At 34.7% G+C, this 21,559-nt stretch overlaps 1 protein-coding gene across 9 annotated transcripts in view; it reads right to left on the bottom strand.

Annotated features, from left to right (window-relative positions):
- The window catches only part of LOC124180174, a 47,593-nt gene that overhangs the window by 21,176 nt on the left and 4,858 nt on the right, over nucleotides 1–21,559 (bottom strand). For 6 of the 9 annotated variants that reach the window (XM_046565354.1, XM_046565335.1, XM_046565382.1 and 3 more), the window contains 12 exons: nucleotides 20,911–21,292; nucleotides 18,938–19,110; nucleotides 15,519–15,807; nucleotides 12,967–13,222; nucleotides 11,293–12,608; nucleotides 10,213–10,385; nucleotides 9,361–9,739; nucleotides 6,868–9,167; nucleotides 5,792–6,017; nucleotides 5,450–5,647; nucleotides 4,918–4,992; nucleotides 174–2,866 (listed from right to left, as the gene is read on the bottom strand). In XM_046565354.1, the coding sequence (XP_046421310.1) occupies nucleotides 174–2,866; nucleotides 4,918–4,992; nucleotides 5,450–5,647; nucleotides 5,792–6,017; nucleotides 6,868–9,167; nucleotides 9,361–9,739; nucleotides 10,213–10,385; nucleotides 11,293–12,608; nucleotides 12,967–13,222; nucleotides 15,519–15,807; nucleotides 18,938–19,110; nucleotides 20,911–21,153 (8,321 nt within the window). In that variant the 5' untranslated portion in view covers nucleotides 21,154–21,292. Of the gene's footprint in view, nucleotides 1–173; nucleotides 2,867–4,917; nucleotides 4,993–5,449; nucleotides 5,648–5,791; nucleotides 6,018–6,867; nucleotides 9,168–9,360; nucleotides 9,740–10,212; nucleotides 10,386–11,292; nucleotides 12,609–12,966; nucleotides 13,223–15,518; nucleotides 15,808–18,927; nucleotides 19,111–20,910; nucleotides 21,293–21,559 lie in introns of all 9 variants that reach the window. The other 3 variants (XM_046565326.1, XM_046565372.1, XM_046565392.1) reach the window with 3 other exon arrangements.

Here is a 21,559-nt window from a genome sequence, read left to right as displayed (position 1 = left end):
GTTATAAAAACCAGAGTAAAGACACAATTCATAAACTAATTCAAAGGCAAATCTAGGACAACTGTTCGCAGATACTGTTATATGACATATGTATATGTTTAATAAAATTTTAAAAGCGCAGAATTCAATCATTATGAGCAGTATACAATGCCACATGTTTCTTTGTGCATTACCTGCTTGTGTCGTTATTTTCAACGCTGTTGACTTCTGCTTCCAATAGTGACACCACATTATTGTTGATATTAATATTTTGTGCTTGCTCAGATGTAGCAGCATAGTCATTACTTGATTCTTGCATAGATTGCTGCAGCAATGGCGTTACTTGTTGAATTTGTGATTGATTTTGCATAGGATGAACCTGTTGACCTGAAGGCAATTGTTGTACACTTAAATTATTCTGCAAAATTGAGGTTTTATTCTGTTGTTGAATGCTCCATTGCTGTACTATTGTTTGTGTTTGTAGATTGTGTTGTTGACTTTGGACGTTCTGTGAGATTATTGGTTGTTGTACACTCTCAATATTTTGTAAAGTCTGTTGATGACTTTGAATCGTTTGTTGTACCAACTGATGAGTTGTTTGATACTGGGCTTGACTCTGTTGCGCAATAGGAGGCACTTGTTGATGATTTTGAAGGTGTTGTTGATTTTGCAGGCCTTGATGTACCGGTTGAACATTTATTTGCATACTTTGTTGCATTTGTGGTTGATTTTGAAAAGCTTGAGGAGCAGGCTGCTGATTTTGATTATTCGACGGAATTGTTGGTACATTTTGTAAACTTGGTTGATTCTGTTGTATATGGGCTTGCTGAGAGTGAGGTACCAGGGTAGCTTCAGGTTGTATGGGTTGAAAATATTGCTCAGGATGCAGTGTTGTTTTATGTTCCACAGAAACTATGTTTGCATTTGGCTCATGAATAGTATTTACATTATGCGGAGTAACAGATTTAGATTTTGGATTTGAGAGTATGTTAGCAAGGTTTTGAGCTAGATCTGGAAGTGTAGATGAGACTTCTTTGGGCTTTGCTGCAACTTTCGGCGGCATCTCAACACTTGTTACTACAGGGACCTGAGCTTGTGTACTAGCAGCATGATGACCTATTGACGATGGCTGAGAAATGTCGGCTACGACTTGAGGGGTAAATACATTAGTTGCATGAGTATCTTGATGTTGCGTTTGAACATGTTGAAGATGGATCGGTGTAGACATTCTCCCGTCTTCTGCTATGCCTGAAACGTCTGACAACTGAGAATCGGTCGACACGTTCGAAAGTGTTGAAATATTTGACACTCTACGATTCCTATCATCGAGGTTTTGTTGAATTTGTTGCACGTGCGGTGGTACAATAACATACTGTTGTTGCATTTGTTGGAGTTGTGGTTGTTGCTGTTGGTGTTGTTGTTGAATAAATTGTTGCATGTTCTGATGTTGAAGTTGAGGTTGCTGTGGTTGTTGTAAGTGCTGTGACTGCACTTGGGGTTGTTGGCTTATATTTTGTTGCATAGGTACTGATTGTAGTTGTTGCTGTTGCTGTTGTTGCTGTATTATAATATGCTGTTGCATCATAGACTGTTCTTGATACTGAACTTGCTGGGCTGCAAGCGTTCCTTGTGACACTTGTGGCAACGGCATTTGTTCAATATTCTGTTGCGCTGAAATCACATTTTGCTGAATATGCGCGATATTTTGTTGCATATGCGATATATTTTGTTGGATTGGAGGTGACCCCTGATGTATTTGTTGATTCTGAGAAATCAATGTTGTCGTTTGCTGCACCTGTGTTGTATTTGGACCCATAGATTGATGTATTTGTGAAATATTTTGATGATTTTGTGATACATTATGATGTACCTGACTTGGTACTTGCTGGTGTTGAGGTATCATTTGTTGGGATTGAAATTGTTGTGTACCCTGTTGAACTTGTTGCTGTATTTGTGTCGTGGATTGTTGAATGTGAATTGAATTCACTGTCTTATCTCCAGTTTGTTGTAATTGCTGCTGGGCATGTCTGGCAGTTTCATTGAATGAAGTTGTAACATTTAGCATTTGTTCCATGCCAGCGGTGTCTTGTTGTTGTATCATTATTGCAGAATCAATTTCAGCTGATGTTACATTCTTTTCAGTTGATTTTGCTTGGTCACAAATTACTTGGACATTTGGAGAATTTACATCTGGTGTTACGTTCTCTGCAGTTAAAATATTTGAACATGAGCTTCCTTCTGACAGTTTTTGCGCTGAAGAATTATCGCAATTCTCACTTGAAGTAACATTCGAGATACTAGATGCATGATCAGACACAGTTGTATTTCTCTCCACAACAGGGCTGACCAAAAATCTTGATATTTTACGTAAAGGTGGCGCAGTTAGCGTATTACTTTCAGCTACAGTAGTTACCGGTGCTTTGGTGGCTTGACTATCATCCTCGTTAGTAATATCTGTGGAATCTTGTATACTATCCGTTTCTTTAGCAGGAGCATCCGAATATTTTATTCCTGAATTGGCAGTTGCTGAATTTACTTGATATTGAGTACTGTCCACTACATTTGAATGAGGTTGAGGAGATGCACTTGAATTGCCTTCTGGTACCGCATGACCAACTTCCATTATCGTTTCAGTAGATGTTACAGAAGTTGTAAGTTCGTATGTATCATTTGGTTCATTTGGCATATATGTTGGAGTTAGCGTATCTGTATTTTGAGTAGATGTAGAAGACCGTCGCGATGCTTCTGATGATATGCTGTCAGTTCCTGCTTGACCATCTGGCGTTTGAACACTTTGTTTCTCGCTGGGCACATTTGCGATGTGAGAGATTATTTGATCAATCGGAAGTAATTTTGTTGGTGTAGAAGTGTTCGATGTTTCATCTCTCTGAAAATTTGAAACACATTTATTAGATGCTAGAGTGTAATAAAATATTAAAACTCAAACACATAAAATCTCAACACAACATCTATGCCCAGTGATTACTATTATCAAATAATCCTTTGCACTTAAATTTATAACGAACACATTTTATTCTACAAAAAAACCATATTTGATAGAACATGCAAAAAACTTTTTGGAGTACGAGTAGAAGAATTTGTTTGATATAATAGATTGAAGAAAGTAGAATAATTCTCAATCGGGTTTGGGGAAATTTTTTCATTATTTACAGCGCACAATAGATTAATACCTTGTCATTTCATCCTGAGATTAAGCCAAACCATATTGCATATAGTAAATTCTATATGCTCTCCATACATATGAGTCATGGATAAAATATCTATTGATATGAAATGATCCACGAAATATCTGTGGATTGCAACAGAACACCATATCGTACAAACTGAACAAGATTGCAATCATATAAACATAATTATAATGCATGTAGTAACTGCATGTAATAAGCTTCTTGAAGCAGCTTATTGAACATAATAGGTGAATTCAAGTATGTATCAGCAGCTAAATCAAGTGCACTGATTTGTTTCATTTTGCGAAAAGCCTTAAATCTTTGTGTACATTTGGTCACTTGAATTATATCGTATTTACACGGAAATAAAATGCAGCTCTCAAATATCAAAGTGCATCTTACAATTTAACTAGATAGTACAAATATCGAATCTAAATTTGGCACAGGCTTAGTATCAGCCAAAGCATAGTGTGATTGCAGCTTCATAAACCAACAAAAATGGGTATACAATTAATATTTACAAATTTACAAATTCTATGTAAAATTCTAGGTACATTCAAACACAGCTGAATTCAGATCTACTTTGATAGGAACTGCTAATTACAGTCAACTCTTCATTACTTATTGCACACTAATTTCCCTCTCCGGCTACCTAACCGTCGGATACATTGCTACATGTTAGTGTATTCACTACCATGCAGCTATAGGTCAGCAGTGAAGATGAGCACGACAAGAGCGCGAATCTAATTAACATATGTGGAAGCTCTCCAAGTTTTTGATTCCTTGTAAAGTCCTGTCCTCAGAACTCCGAGATCAAGAAGTTACGCAGAGTCTTTCGCACTCTGAGAACTAGTAAAGTAGTTCCATTACTGGTTAACCATGACTTTGGTAAAAAAAACTTTTATAAAATTTTATTTATTACATCTCAAAAACCCTGATTTAAGGTTTATATTATATATGAAAAAGTTTGAAATAAGATATAATTTTTTCTTAATGTTCAGAAGAATATTTTTACCAGAGTAAAAATCAATTTGATCGTATTCACGACACTTTTGTTCTATTTTCCCACAATGTATCCAACATTTGGATATGAATAATTTTCATGAATCAAATTTTTCGAAACTCTGTGAAATTGCCCTCTGCACTGATTGAAATTAAAACATTTTTCATTATGAATAGTTTGCTTTTCGATTGCTCATAATTTTACTCTTATATACAATTATATAAGATTTCAGTTCCTAGAAAAATATTTTCAGCATTTGAATGAAAAAATTATGAGCAAATGCAAGAACACAAGCAATTACGAACAAATGACCAGCAAAAGGTCTACGTTGAAAAATGTTTAAATTTAAAAAATCAGATGTCGGAGGGGAAAAATTTCAAGAAGGTGATGCTGTAAATTAGTAAAGTGGCTCATTTTTTTATATATATTGCAATATACAATTTCTAGCAAATTGGACTAGACTTTAGCGCGAATCCTGAACAACAGTAAATACAGTTGTTCACATTTTAAACATGTTATAACTTATAATATAGTAAGTAAATTATTGTGTAGCGAACACTAAGGTTCAATATAATCAGGAGCAATGTGATCAGAGCAGGTACAAAACACTGAAAAAATGTTGAGCAAACAATAAGATCCTTCAACGAAAGAAACAGACCAACAAGCACACCACCGCATTGTTCCCTATGAACCAAACAAAGGAAAAATGGAACGAACCAAATGATCGGACAGAAGAGATAGACTCACCGAACGGTGCCTACGATGAACTTTGTATGATGATCGATGGCTGCTCTGACGGGTTAACGAGCCATGTCTCACCTGCTGCGTCCAAAACCACACACACTAATTATGCGTTCTCATTACCTCAATCCACAGACGCAAATATAATTCTTCTTTTACTTGAAAAGGTTTTTACCAGGACGTCATTCAGTTGTGAGATCATGCAGAGCGATTTAATCACGCAAATTGAATTCACGATTTATCTCCACACATGCCATCACACATTCATTGGTATAGTGAACAAAAGATACATTAAATTTTTAATGTATGAACCACTCGAGATACAGCAGTTACTATCATGAAGCTAGACCGATAGTGAAGGGTTTGTAATAGGCCAGACATGGTTGTTCATGTAGCAACAGAAATCGTCAATATTTCGGTTATTTAAGCTTTTCCGCCTTAAGATAATTCAGGATCGTACGTATAGTAACTTAAGGTGCGAAATTATGTGATACTTAATCAGTAAATGTTAAAGGGCAATTTCTACATTTCAATTTACCTTAGATGTTTCAAGACTGTGGTCACGATCTCTGGGTCGCCGGCTGTTCACTGGACTGCCTCCTGCTGATTGATCAGGAGGTCCATGCGCCACAAGAGGCAAACTTCTCTCTGGGTCCAACCGTAGCTGCATGACTATGTCGCCAATCAATTCGACAAACGTGTCACATTGGGATTGTGGTAGAAGATTTTCTGTAATCTAGAATCCCACGATTCTAATACATATAGTGTTCCAGATAAAAAAATATCAATTGCTTTTAAATAAAAACCTGTGATAGGTGTCTTGTGTAAAAACAGAATCGAAACCAATAAAATCGTCAAGATTTATAATTATAATACTCACCAAATTATTGGCAATATCCACAGGAACCATGTCGTCCCTATCAAATTTGAACGTGACGGTTTTCTGCTTGCTTGTGTCTAGTTGGCATTCCACTGTCATAGATTGATTCTCGCTGCTCACCGATAAGACTGTTAACTTTATCCCTGGTTTGCGACGTTTTGTTCCAGAACGCTTTACCCTACTGCGTTCGGGGACTGCAGTTGCTTCAGAATTTTCTGATGTTATTCTATTAGAATGATTACATTTTATTACGACTAATATATCAGGAAACTAGACTAGTATGTTTTGAATATCATTTCCTTGATCGGTATTTTATTTCAAGTAACTAAAAGTACGTATTTATCAGTGTAAAATGTTAAGCTTGTATGTATATTTGGAATTTTGCAGTACCAAACTATCCTTTGCTGGTTGATTTTTCATTTACTTAGTCAATTTACTACAGGCGTTTGTAATTTGACCACCTCAACTAAAGATATAATTTTTTTTTTTCACTTTGCGAAAGATACATTTGTGCTTTATTATCTTACAAATTCACCATAACTGAAAAACTTCAAAGCCAAAATGGCAAATATTTTGGGAAAAATACTTTACAATATTTGTGACTCTAGAAATTCATCATAAAACTGAATTAAAGTAAAAAATCAGTCTTTGCAAAAGTGCTTTACTTCGACTTATTTGAATTTTTTTACTGGGACTATTTCTTTCGGTATTTTCTGATCTTTACAAGAAGAAAACTATATATCTTCACACAGAATGGGTAAAATGTTAGCTTTAATTGGTTTATCTTGGCATTACTACGTCATATGAAATTCTGAAGAAAATCAAAAAATGTTGACTCATCCATGGTAGTTGATTTTACATGAAAAGCCACATACTATAATTTGAAAAATCATATTTACGAAGCCCCAGAGTGTCTAAAGTGAGTGTTTTAGTAACATAAATCGATCGTTCAATTACTTTATGTGCTGGGTGTAAAAGAGATTTCCGTAATTGTGAAAGGTCATTGTGTATCAGGAGAAGAATACAATTTTCATTTTTATTTCTATATATATATATATCGGAAAATATGTACTTACCCTTCATTAGTGTTCTGTACAGATGTTGCTTGGTCCAGTTGCGATACTGAATGAACAAGAGGGACAGGTTCACCTGGTAATGATTGTATAGAATCCATTGTATCTTGTTTGCTCAGTGTTCTCTCCATCACATTTGTGGATGACTCCATACTTAGTGAAACCTGTTGTGGTGGCAGGTTGTTAATGGGATTGGAAACAACAGGCATACTTTGCGTAACAGGAACCGTGGTTTGAATGGTATTAGGACTTTGAGAGTATTGTAATTGAGCCAATAAATTTTGTTGAGACTGCTGCTGATGGCCACTTGAAAGAAGAGCTGGTGAACTTTGGATATTCGTTACCGATGACGATTGACAGGCTTGACTTGACGCTTGTATATTCTGCGTATGCACTCCTGGCATTGTACTCTGAACATTTATAGCAGAAGATCCAGATATCGCTTGTCCCATTTGAGTTTGACCGACTGCTTGAGCATAGCTCTGTGACGTTGTTACTCCAGACGTGCCGGAAATATTTGGCTGTGAAAATACTTGTTGAGTACTGTGATTCGATGACATAATATCCATGTGAGGTGCCGCACCACTGGATGATGTGTATGAGTGATACACCTGTTGTCCAACATTTTGCTGATAAATGGGTGCACTACTATATGGAACATTTGATGCTGTGCTTTGCTGATAATACTGTTGACCTGGAACTGGTGGGGATCCTACTGGATGCTGATGCATTTGATGAATGTGTTGCACTTGTGATTGGGAATACTGGATCTGTTGCTGCTGAACGTGCTGCTGTTGCTGTGGAATTTGCTGTTGCTGAAGAATTTGTTGCTGTTGTGGTATTTGTTGTTGTTGTGGTATTTGTTGTTGTTGTTGGGGAACTTGCTGCTGCTGAGGCATTTGTTGTTGCTGAGGAATCTGTTGCTGCTGAGTGATTTGTTGCTGTTGAGGAAGTTGTTGTTGCTGAGGGGTCTGTTGTTGTTGAGGAATCTGTTGTTGCTGAGGAATCTGTTGTTGTTGGGGAATCTGTTGTTGTTGGGGAATCTGTTGTTGTTGAGGAATCTGTTGTTGCGGAATCTGTTGCTGAGGAATATGTTGCTGCTGTGTAACCTGTTGTGGTATTTGCTGTTGTTGAATTTGAATTGGTTGTGGAAGATGTTGTTGAACTTGTGGTTGGTGTTGCAATTGCTGGGGTACATTCATTTGATTTAACTGAATGTACTGTTGCTGCTGTTGTAGATGCTGTTGCTGAGAGACTTGTGGAAACTGTGGCTGGTTTTGAATACTTTGTGGCGTTGAACATTGCGAAGAGCTTGCGCTTAGACTCTGGCCAACTTGTTGAGTATACTGTATCGGTTGTTGCTGCTGTGGCTGGAATTGCTGTTGCTGTTGTTGTACATGTTGCTGCAATCCTTGTTGTATTTGTTGTTGATATTGTTGCTGTGAATATTGATGCTGCTGCGGCGCTTGTGAATGTGATGAAATTTGTTGAATTTGTTGTGCTTGTTGAGGTTGAACAACGGATGTCTGCTGTTGTAAAAGTGGTTGTTGTTGAACTAGCTGAACCTGTTGGGGCTGTAAATTATGCTGCTGCATACTTTGCTGTTGAGACAATTGTTGCATTTGTACTTGTTGCTGTTGTTGTTGAGGGTGAACTTGTTGCTGCATAGGTATTTGCATTGGCTGCTGAATTTGCATTTGTCCTTGGATCTGCAGAGATCCTTGCATCTGCATGCCCATCCCAGACTGTATTTGTTGTTGTTGTTGCATCTGCATTTGTTGCATCAATAGCTGCTGTTGTTGCATTTGTTGTTGCTGGAGCAAGTGATCCGAAGCAGCGTTAGATTCAGCTTCACGGTCAAGACGCTCCTTCTCTTCTTTGGCCTTTCGTTCATCCCTCTCTCGAAGTAGAGTAGCAATTTGGGATTTTAACAGCTTAGCAACAGCTTTGGCATCTTCTTCAAGAATGAGACTAGACTTAGCCATCTCAGAAGCAACTCCCTCGGCATTGTCTGTTGACATAACAAAGTCGAATTGAATCGCCTCATTCTCCTTGTGTTTATTGCTCCGTTTTTTTGGATCTAGAACACGGAGACGAAACTCTATCCGTGATAGTTCAGAATCCGCAATTGCAGTCTCTCTGGAGACCATTTCCAATTTAAAACCAACATCATCTGCGAAAAATTCGTGGTTCAACAGATCTTTGACTAGAGGACGTTCTTCCTTTTTCAATCGAATGCACATTTCAATTATGTCGCGAACTTCGGGATTTTCTACTTTGTCGTAACTTTGTGGTTTGACCCCCTAAACAGAAAGAAACAAAGTCTATTACTTAAGTTTATATAAACGGCCAGAATTAGTAAAATCATCAACAAGTATCAAAAATAAACATGATTGACTCGAAGAACAGAATCAAATTATGTTGCGCCAACTATAATAACATTTGGTATCGAGTGAAATGTCATATTAAATTACGGTAATGTATTAATTCAATTACCGATACAACACGTTTGTAGATCTGTGCGGGTCCGGTGCATTCAGAGTAGGGATACTCGCTTGTAGCCATTTCCAGCATACACATACCAAAGGCATAGACGTCGACTGACTCATCATAGTGCTCTTCATACATTTCAGGGGCCATGAACTCTGGAGTGCCGATGACACTCTTTGCGAAACTTCGATTCTTTAGAGTGGCCAATCCCAGATCACCAATTTTGACACTTCCTGTTGTTCCCGTGATGAAAATATTGTCACACTTCAAATCTCTATGAATGATGGGTGGTGATCGGGAGTGAAGAAAGCTTAATCCTTTTAGAATCTGACGGCACCAAGACTTCACCACCTTTGGGTTAATTTTTTTGAATCGCCGCAGGTACCTGGATTCATAACAAACATTTCAAACGTATATTTATTTCAATTTCCACAGGGTGCTACTAAATAACAACCTAATTTGTACCACACAGTTTTCCACATAGGTGTAATTTGTTTCTTTGCAGTTTTCATCTAAATATATAATGAACTTTCTGATGGAGAATCTAGTAGATAATGGGTGAGCGATACTAACAAACACTGAAGATAAATCAGTAAAATATTCTCAAGAACAAAATATCCAAAAATACATTTTGTCAAGGTATTAAAGCACTGACTGGAAATATGAATATGACGCTTAGTTAAATTTTTAGCCTTTACTGTATAACACTTGCTAAGTTTAGCATCATTTTTTGTACTTTCGACGATCGTGGGTGACACATCATACATTAATCTAATAAATGCAATTCATTATTGAAGGAAATTAATTTTTTTTCTTATTAAGGAATGATCATATGTAATAACTTCAAGGTATGCTCACGTCTTTAAAGTGCCTGATGTCATAAGCTCAGTTACAAGTACAATGTACTTGCGACGTGTCAGTGTGACCTCCCAGTAATCGTAGAATCTTACAATGTTCGGATGCTGTAGCCCCTTTAGCATTTCTGCTTCTTCACGAAATCTGAGCCTTTCAGTTTTATTGAGTTTTTTCTCCTAAAAATTCAAATCAGAATATTTAGAAAGATTGCTTACAGCTATTAGTTTTCTCTCATCATCTCAAAAAGAAGATTGTATCCATGTAACAATGAATTTTTTAAAATCCAGCTTATTACAACTTATACAATGTAGTTCATTCATTGTGTCTACATGACTAATTCGGAAAATATAACACACTATTTTTATATCATGTATAACTTTATAGTAAAAACTTATAGATATTCAAAAGTGATGCATAGGACAGGTTGCTAAGTTTTTGGCGAATCCGACTGGCAGAAAAAAGCACACTAAGAACAAAGTCCGCATCCAATGGAAAGGCTAGACAATTAGGGAAACGGCACTTAGACCGCACTTTTTCGTGAGTCGAGTTCACGATTAGTAAACACCTTTGAATTCTGGAATTGATGTTATTTCAGCTTGATAACATGACAGTTTACTTTCTTTTTTCAACTTAGCAAAACGGATTCCCATGTATATGTGAAATTTTATGTCCATAATTGGTATTTTAAGTTTAAACACGTGCTGCTTACAAGAGACCAGTAGAATGTTTATCCCAAAGCTGTAATGCTTCGTTCATGGTAAACGATTACTTGAACTCATATTTTGAAAACTATCACAAAATGGGTTTCAGAAAGATTGTCAATTTTTATCAGGCCTATTTTTAATATCTTAAATCATTATTAAATGCAAAGTTACCCAGCATGGACAAAAATTTCACTGTCTGCTAATTAGAATGGAAAAGTTGCAAAGCAGAGTAAAGTAAAAACCTTAAGAAAAATTACTCAAGTTTAAATATGTTTTCATTCAATATGAGATAAAAGGTTTCAGAGATGACAGCTGACAGAACAATATGAAGAGAAATGAGAATAGTAATATTGAAAAAATAGTTGGAGTATAACTGCACCTGTAATTCACACCAAGCCACTGCAACACCTGTTTGAGTGTCTAAACCACGATAGACTGTTTTGAAGCTCCCACGACCGATTTCTTCTTCGAATTTTAAAAACCTCCCGTCAGGTGAAATTCCAATAGCCTTTTCTTCATCCTCATCTTCTTCAACTGCCTGTACTTTGGCTTTCATAAGTAGAGTTTTAATTTCTTCCATTGCCATGGTCTTTTGCGTTAACTTTTCATCCGCTTTGAAGTTTTCATCCAGCAAAGGGCCAATAAATCCTTCAACTAAAGATTCATCCTGAGCACCTTCACGGTACTTGGTATTATTATCATCACTGCTTTCGTATTTTTTCGAATCCTCTTTTTTTACACCTTCATCAATGGTGCTCGGACTTTCTGTATCTATAAGGGAAACCTTCCCCAATTTACTTAAAGATTCATGCATGGCTTGTGCAGCAACAATGTCACTGATACTGGTCCCGTTGTCATCCTCATCATAAATGGCTACCTGTTCTTCTTGCTGCGGTTTGGTTTCAAAGTCAGCTACATCCTCAGATACGCGAGAAGTCACGAACCTTGAATTTCTCACTTTATCTAGACTAGATATTTCACCTACATCGGGTTTTCCACTCTCTATAGATTCTGTTGATACTTTTTTCGTCATTTTTTTAGTTTCACTAATTTGCTTATCAATTTCATTAGTTTCTGTGGAAATTTTTCTCAATGAAACATTCTTGCTTTTATTCTCCATGGAATCGGTCGATGTTTTTCTGGACATTGAGGAATTATCGACCGATGCCCTTTTTCCTTTACTGATATCTACACTCTCGATTGATATTTTTCGTGTGGATAACGATGACTTTGAGCCCTCTATTAATTCTAACGACGTTTTACGAGTTTCCACTAAATTCGTAGTAATATTTTTCGTACCTACGGCTGTCTTGTTACTATCAGAGCTACTTTCACGTCTCATTTTAGATTTCTTATCACAATTTTCACCAGTTTCTGGGGTCTTTGCGTTATCGGATATGCTAACTGACCCTTTTAGCACATTTGTAACACTTTTTTCAGCATCCACATCGTCTATCGATCCCTTTCTTAACGGTGGTGGCGTTTTTGAAATTTCTACAGAGTCGACAGATGACTTTGCCAGACACTGTGAATTATCAGCACTTTCTGAACTCATTTTCCGAGTATTGCCGGTACTTTTGGATGCTTCGTTACTTTGGTCAGATATTTTTTGTTGATTCAAAGTCTTGTCGTCTTTGCTCATTTTCCTAGGTTTCACTTTACCGACTGGGGTGGAAGGCGTAGAAGAACTGGTACCTGCGATAACGATTGAAAAAACGAATTTTAACTGATAAAATATCGAGTGTATTTTTAAATGGTTTGTTATTTACGTCGCCTTCAAGTTATCAACAATAATGTTAGTTATTATGACAATAAATAATACACAGCTGAGCAGTTGTAAAAATACAAAAATATAACCATGCAGATGAGTATTTTATAATTTATTGAAAACTGCCAATCAATTGGATACCATATATTTGAATAATGGAGTGTTACTTGGTGATGGGATCATTTTATTTCCAATATAACAGAAAACTTAGTAACAAACACTGATCTGAATATTGTGCAAGAAGAAAATAAACCAATAGTTCCAATCTTATTATTGGTATGGTACCTGGTATCGTGGACAAATTTTCTGTAGCCGTAATCGCTTCCTCAGCGTCGCTAAAGCTGCGGTCATTCTCTTGTTCCAAAGGATTCAAATTCAAACTCTGTGCGGAGGACTTATCCAAGATCTGTAATCCAGATTGTGTCTTCTTTTTCGGTGAAGGTGAGCTTGTTAATACAGAATCCGCACTGTGATCTATGCGGCTCGTCCGAGTTTGCCTTTTACAAATTGTTACAGATGACCGATTGACCCCGGGTGATATCTAATGAAAGAAAAGTAGAGGGAATTCATTATTTATGATCCAAGGAAAAAAGTATATATTAGTCCAATTTTGTTCACCGAAATTTGCTCAATACCAGTACCATAATTATAAGAGATGTTTTTCAGTCCTTTCATTCTATTCATGTCACTACATGTGCTAAGAATAAAAACATTCTTTTTAACCAGGTTAACTGTCTTGGCCAATTAAGCCGGTTAAATTATACAGTCCTAGCGTGTGGCATTGCATTTGAATGACACTATCATGAACTGTCATTTGTTCGTCGATATATTCCTTATGCTAATACAGATTCTCGAAATTAATTACTTTCCGAAGAGTTATAGTGCCTCTATTGTGTATCATAAAAAATATACTATATAATTTAATTTAAGGATATTTTAGACATTTATTCTAGATTTGAACGGTAACAACGTCTGTAAAATTTGCTTTTGATATGTAAGAATTTTTTGCCAATTACAGAATGACTTAGACTTGTTTGGAATTATAATAGAAATATATATCAAATTTACGTTCAGGTTACAAGTAAATATACATTAAATTTACGTAGATACTGGTCAAAAGTATCGTAATTATTTCACCTGTACATATAATGGCCAAGCTTGCAACAAGTATAAAAACACAACAATGATATATGCAAACTTCGATGATTCAATGCTTATCTGATAATGATATAAGATACACTGCATTGATTCGTAAGCTGAGTAGCTTCTGCGACAACGTGATTATATGCGTCAAAAATAAAATTCAACATATTTCACTTTTACCGATTGATCAAGTGTCTATGAATCTGATAGATCATGTAATTCGTTCTTAAACGCAGCGTCTCATAAAATGATACACTGACTAAATACTGTTAGAAATTATAACTATCCTCACCAGAGGTGGTATGTGAGTGATACAAAGAGTATTTATATGCATCAACAGAATGTAATTAAGAAGCTAATAAGTATTTTGTTTCTAGTCTGTTCTGCAGTGTCATTTGCTTTTCAAATTACATTGAAAAAGAGATGCTTTTCAATAATAATTAGTTTTGACATTAATCCTGGATTACGAGAAAACTACTTACTTGTAATAAATAAATATTTTCATACAATGCGCTGACAAAATTATAAGAATTACCTTTCTCAACCGTAAATACAATGCATATAATTTGCTTTGAATAGATGATTTCTCCATTTTTTTAGCTCATGCAATGACAAATTTATGACATCAAATTTTCACCAATGTAAAACCATTCGTATTGTGATGTTAACCCAAATTGATACTATTGAATACGTCTGATATTGAGTATTGTTAAACCATTCAAGCTCTTATTCTATTTTCGATTGATGACTAATCTTTCATTCTGAAAACTGATTAGATTGGATTTTTTTTTTTTTTTCAATATATTATATATAATAATACAATAATAATCATTTAAACTTTGACGATGACAGGTTTGCAATCACACTAGCTAAAAATAAAGATTGCATTTTGTGTTCACAGAATTAAACTTAAAAGACAACTAGCATTGTTTTGTCAGGACACCGTTTCCAGAAAACAAGTCATTCCTTAATAACAAATAAACTTCGTATTAGTAGAATGACTAATGGCTTTTTAATTTAGAATCAACAATTTACATGACATTACAATGTTACGTTACAAGCCACTCAACTGTGAACATTGCCTTATAATTATTGTGCTAATCGAACTAATAACATTAAACTATGTCCTATATGTCTTGGTCAGATTGAACAACCGAAAAATTATAATCTCTTATCTACATAAAATATACCAAACGACCGGAAAATCTATTTTTTATACAGATATGTGATATAAAAATACTCTCTTTACTAAGATAGCAACTATATTTCTCAACTAACGGTACACACTGAAGTTGGAAGTTACCATGTTCGAAAACTGGTGCGCCATGAAGACAAGAATACAAAAACCCTGAGTGGCATGTCGCATACATATTAAAAATTAAAATACGCGATGACTCATTAAATGGCACGCTATTAAAACAATGATACATTAGACCTGTAAATATGAATTATTTCTTCTAAGAAAATTGAAAAAATGATACATCATTGATGGAGATATAATTAGAAACTTTGATCATATTAATAAAAAATATGAAACACCTTAATTCTATAAGTTTTGTGAAATATTCAGAATGACTTTTTTCATACTAATCTTATAATTAGACTTGTTAAAAAATTGAAGAAAAATACATGGAAAAAAAAAAAACGATGGATTTATGTCGAAACAATTAGTACAGTCGAGTAATGCCACTAACCTTTCGATCAACGGTGCTATTTGTACTGGAACCAGCTTGAGAAATAACGGACAGCTTCCGCTGACGCCTATGTCCGTGATTACTGTTGTGATTATGATTGTGGTGTCTTTGCGTGGTTACAACACTACATGTGCCTCCCCCCTCTTGGGGGGCTAGGTGGCCCACCCCCACCCCCACACCACCGTGGCTACCAGCACCGCCACCACTCGCCACCAGTCTTGGACACAAGCCGGACAAGCCAATGCCACCACCGGTCCCACCTGGGGAGCGCTGCCTGCTTGTCTCATACCTAAAAATTAGTCAATTTTCATTTAGCATTCATTTCTTAGTCGCTACTGGCTAATCTCTGAATTGAAGAAAGTGATCAAATAAGACATGCTTGAGCTTTCAAAGAAATATTAATATATCATAGCTGATTGTGAGTTCGACTCATTCCATTGTTCTAACAGGTACACAATTAAAAGAGGAGTATTTCTGAAAATAGATGAAGAGTGGGAAATTGACTGATTCCCTAAAAGCTGGATAAAATGTCTCACAATAATTGGTGTCTTAAAGTCAATGCACTGTCCGAGACTATATTCCCAGCAATGTATTCCATCATTAAAATGTTTGACCCATCGATAATTACACAAATTCTAATGATAAAAATAATAATGATCAAAATATATCTTTGCAGTACCAAAATGACTGTACATACACTTTTCTTGGTACAATTTTTAGCTAATTTTTTTTCTTTCATCTGACACTTTTGAAAAAAGCTCTATTAGAACTTACATTTTAAAATGACTTGGACAATTTGAATTCAATATTTCTACAAGGTATTTTCTGAATATTTCACACCTGCAATAATTAACCAGGGTCTCTCGTTTGCTTCCATTTTTTACAAAATCATCTCATGTAAAACATCTCTGTTGCTTATACAATAATTAATGAGGATATACATTAGTGTAATTCAATGAGATTTTCTCAATGGAAAGAAAATAAAGCTCTTGATTTTGAAACTCCACATTGACTTTCATTATTTTCATAAGGGGAATCCTTTTATTCAGCTCTTATGCCTTGGTCAATATTGCCTATCTTCATCTATTTCAAGGATTACCCTCCGTTATATTTTAATATCTAAGAACTAAATCGATAGACCAGTTACAATAATATGAACAACTAAAAAAACCACCAGTGAAAGAAGGAGGCGTGCTGCGCAAATTGTAATATAGATGTAATGGTACCAAAATACTTCAACCGAATATCAATTGTTGATTACCTTAAATGTAAACTCACTTCCTAATACAAATTTTCCATAAACAACGAACTTATTATACCCCAAACATTCGACTAACAAATTGTGTTTTTACTCCATAAGAATTACTAATTACTATCTGATGTATATTTATTCAATTATTTTCTTTTATCATTAAAGCTCAACTCAATGTTAAAATCCATAATCAAGAATGTGAATAGTCAAGAAAATATAAACTAAATTTTTTTATTTACTCTGGTTTGCTTGCAGTTAAATTTTACCAGGCTAGAAAGAAGTTTTATATACACACTTTTAGAGCCTGCTCCCAGAATAATATTTGAAGTAGCATTAAAAATTCCACGAACTTCTTAAAATAAAGAAAAATTTCAGTTAAATATTTTTGTTCACAAATTTTTGTAAAAACGATGATCCATTTTATTTCAGAGATTTTACTCAATACGAAATTAAATTGAATTTTACTTTAACATCACTCTGTTTTTAGAGACACATTTTTCAAAGAGTGGAAAAGTAACCATTATTCGGCTCTCTGTTTGCTACAATTTCTAGACCTGAGAAACTGTTTTAATTTTATTGGGACAAAGATACTATAAACTGTGAAATATTAGTGCAACAATAGTAATGAGCTTCAGTGCAAGTATGTTTGGAGCGTCAGAAAATGGAACTTCAAGAAGTGAGATTACACAAATTAACAATCCGATTATCTAACAATGCATACCTGAGCTTACAAGCATTAAAGAGTGACTGATTCCGTAAAATGAACCATGGATGAAATAATCAGTGTAATGCATGAGATTGAAAATCACGAGTTTATATCGATATAGAAGCCATATGACAAAGAATTACATTGGCAGCTTAATTCGAGACAAAAACGAATTCTAAAAGACCTTCAAGATGGTGGCAAGTTGGCTAAAATCTAAGTTCCAAACTTTTTATCTTAGTTTACCTTGATTGAAATATACTTTCACACCAATCCAAAAATGTAGATTTAAAAAAGATATCGCATAGTCCAAAATGGTGAAGCTTCGCAATAATTAAGCAAGAAATATGATAGAAAAAAATTAATTTAAACATTCAGCATCAGAAATAATCGAATTTATTATAGAAATAAGTGAATACCAAAAAAAATTTGGTTTCAAGAAAATGTTAAATGTTTCTTAGCCAGTTGATAACTGGAAACTAATTTCCTAAAAGCACAGTATGCTTGAGTCATAATCGTCTTGAACACTGCTACAAATCTATATTCCACATAATAAAATCAATGTAACTCATTTTCCAAGTAATTCAAGTTATTTTATACGCAAAAGCAGCCTTGGTGTTTGAACGGCAAACTATTTAAAACTGAAAAAAAAACCGTTCCACGTGGCATAAATAAAAGTTACTTCAACATTTGATTACAAGAAGTTCTCCAGCAGTCACAACAGTAGTAATTTATATATTTAGGATCGTGTAATGTTGGACGATGATATTTATATGTATACTTCATTACCCGAAACATTTCCTTGATGGAATCCCTCCGAATAGAAGTATGACTTAACAACTCTGATTAGATGCAATAAATTATATCAATAGATTTCATTTCTGACTGCAAGTAAAGCCAATACGCAATTGGGAGTTAATAACAGCAATTACCCTGCAGTAACAGATCATTTACGAATGAATATTGCGTAGAAATTGAGTCATATAAAAGTAGCATCGAACAACGTAGTTTTTCAAGAGATTACAATTGCTTTTAAACTTTGAGCAAACAATGTGAGTACGGAAATGACTAAGCCTGCTATAATGAAAATAGCAGGAAATTGCCAATTTACATTAACAATAGTCGTATGTGGCGTAGTATTCAGTCCAAGATACTTTAATTTTTGATTTTTTCATTACTGAAACTTGCGACAATTGGAGAACAGTTGATAGAACAACACTAGGTAGTTGGTAAGTACATGAAAACAGGTAACAATAACTTTAAATGGAGACTTGGTTTTTACATTGAATAAACTCGTTTACAGAAACTGGTACTTGCAAATGAAACTGAATTAGGAAATGGAAAAAAATAAATAAATGAAATATAAACAAAACATTCGACAGTGATATGAATATGAAATGATAAACGAAATATGAGAAATGATGGTGCATAAAAGCATGGTTGTTGATACAGACATGGTTGTACCTGTCCTGCCTGCTATGGCCAGATGGAAACAGTCCACGCACCGCGTTGCCTATAGCTGCTTTCTTTTTGCTTTCCTTATGCCCACCACCAACACCACCACCACCACCTCCGCCACCACCAGTTCCACTTATCACCTGTTGTTGCAATTGCCTGGCTTGACTCCCTTTTTCACCCTGAAAAGTAAAATACTAGTATAAACATTGTTTTATTCTATAAATATAATTTTATCTAATGTCTAGATTCTTTATAAGCAAGGAAAGATAAAATTCGTTCATCAACTAATCATCATTATACAGGCATAAACAAATTAAAAACGTAACGCATGTTCAAATGCAATGTATCCAAGAAAAAGTTTTTCAATATCACTTTAATTTAGTTTAGGAAATTCATATCGTTACACGTTCAATTATTTCAAGAAAGAACTTTTTACTACAGAAATAAAATTGATATTTGTAGTCAGCGATTTCTATTAGTAACATCATCTTACCACTTGTATTTACATATAATTTACGTAATTTATGAACTGATGTTATTCGTGTTATGAACTTTCACAGTGCTAGGGAGAGATAATTGAATGAAATAATAACAATAATATAAATAAAGAGAGATGTGACTCTAATGGAAAAACAAATATTATTCAAAGTTAACTCGTATTGACTTTACATCAAAGTTCAATACATTTGTATTGCAAGTATTGTGATGACATGTCGCATAACACTTTACAATTTTTTCGTCATTATGTTACGAATTAATCATGAATCATGTGCCAGTAGAAAGAATAATCTTTGTATATTGAATTCTGTTGCGGAATAAAGATAATGGTTGATGGCATGGAATGATGAATTATTGAGGAAGCTTTACGAATCATAAAATTCGATAACGATATAGTCATTGGATATCAAAATGCAGGATGATAATAGAGAAATTGTTTCAATCGAGAACAATCGAGTTTTTCTAAAACAAAATATTTGTGTAAATCTGCGCAATTGTATCGATCAAATGTTTCCACATAAGATATATTTTCGCATTTCTTCAATTTTAAGTATTTCATCATTTTATTTGAGATAATATTCTGATGGACTCAATTTCTACTCTTTTTCTCACGCAAAATACTACTTTTAGCAAAAGATCCTTGCTAAGGCCTAGTGTCTGTTAAGAAAAAAAAAACCTTCGAAAATTATATCTTATACATTAAATATCCTGATGATATTCAAGCGTAAGCTGCACCCTATCTTTCGATAACGCTTTGAAATATCAATTAAGGAATTCGCCATTCAAGAAAAGAATGTAACTGTAGCATAACTGCTTGAGTAAAAAAAAACAGTAGAATATTACATTATCCATTTCCATTCCAAAAACAAGCATTTACTTTAAGTGTGCCCTTTTTCCTGCCCCAACATGACAGTAAAAAAACAGTACTATCAAATAAATATGAATAGAATAGAAAGAAGAATGAAACGTATCAAATGAATATCTCTGGATTTATACAGATTCCGTAGAACCAATATTTATAATTGGGGTAATAACAGAGTTAGGATAACTATCATCAAGAAAGTGAAAAGTGACGATACGATGTGAAAATGTAACCGGTGAACTTCATTATTGAAAACATGCAATATGATAACAAATAAGTTACTACTTTCATTCAGTGGGCTTTTATGTGCGACCTTTGATGTATGATGATGAATTGAATTATATCTAGATTCGTGATCATTTTATCAATTCTGTCGAAGGAGTTTACTAAATATACCATATACGTTTTATTTATATACAGATGAGTGAAAAACTTGGGTGCAAATATGATATTGAGGTGAAACTTGAGTGCATTGCTCGGTTACAACATGGAAAAATCAAGTCAAGTGTGATCATAAGTGGCTAAAAGTGAGAAAAGTAACTTGCTACCAGCCTTGTAATAAATAAAGATAATGAAGTTTCCAACGGAACTGGACAATTCACCTTTGTTGATTGCGTACCTTTATACTGAGAAGTTTAAAGCTAAGGCTGGTGCTAGTGGGTACTGGACTCAAGTCACACCGAAGTCTTCTATGAGACCTTTCTACAACTCGTAGATCGTCGTCCGGCTCCGATTGACACGAAATGGAAAAACTGTTGCGTTCCAAAGTGTTTGAACGCAATAATGATATATCTTCGCTGTTGTTGCGGTTACTGTTGGTCACCGGACTCGATGTTTTTCTCTCATTACAGCATCTCGGCATTGCACGTACACAACCAACTTGAAAAGGAATTGGTTCTATCCTATGTTCTCCCCTTTCCAAATTTTACGTTGGACGGCTACCAAAAGATTTAAGATATTTCATCTGTTGTAATTTTTTCTCTTACTTGTTCTGTCTTTTCCTAAAGAAAAAAAAAAAAAAAACTATTGGGACGTAGTAAATGTTTTTCAAACCAGTTTCAATATCTTCTTTTTATGGCTATAGATAATTCCTTTTAATTGTAACAAGTCTCTAAAACAAAAATATATATTCCCTTACGGTATTTTTACTGAAAATTAAAAAAAGGAAATCCCTTTAGATGGCAGCTGTATTTACTCGTTTCGTTTTAGAAACTCTAATTACACGTGTTCCCTATCCAATCAAAGTCTGCTCAGTTTATGAAATATTT

This window comes from Neodiprion fabricii, chromosome 1, assembly GCF_021155785.1.
Source record: "Neodiprion fabricii isolate iyNeoFabr1 chromosome 1, iyNeoFabr1.1, whole genome shotgun sequence".
Lineage (NCBI taxonomy): Eukaryota > Metazoa > Arthropoda > Insecta > Hymenoptera > Diprionidae > Neodiprion > Neodiprion fabricii.
This window is presented reverse-complemented; position numbering and strand designations above follow the sequence as displayed.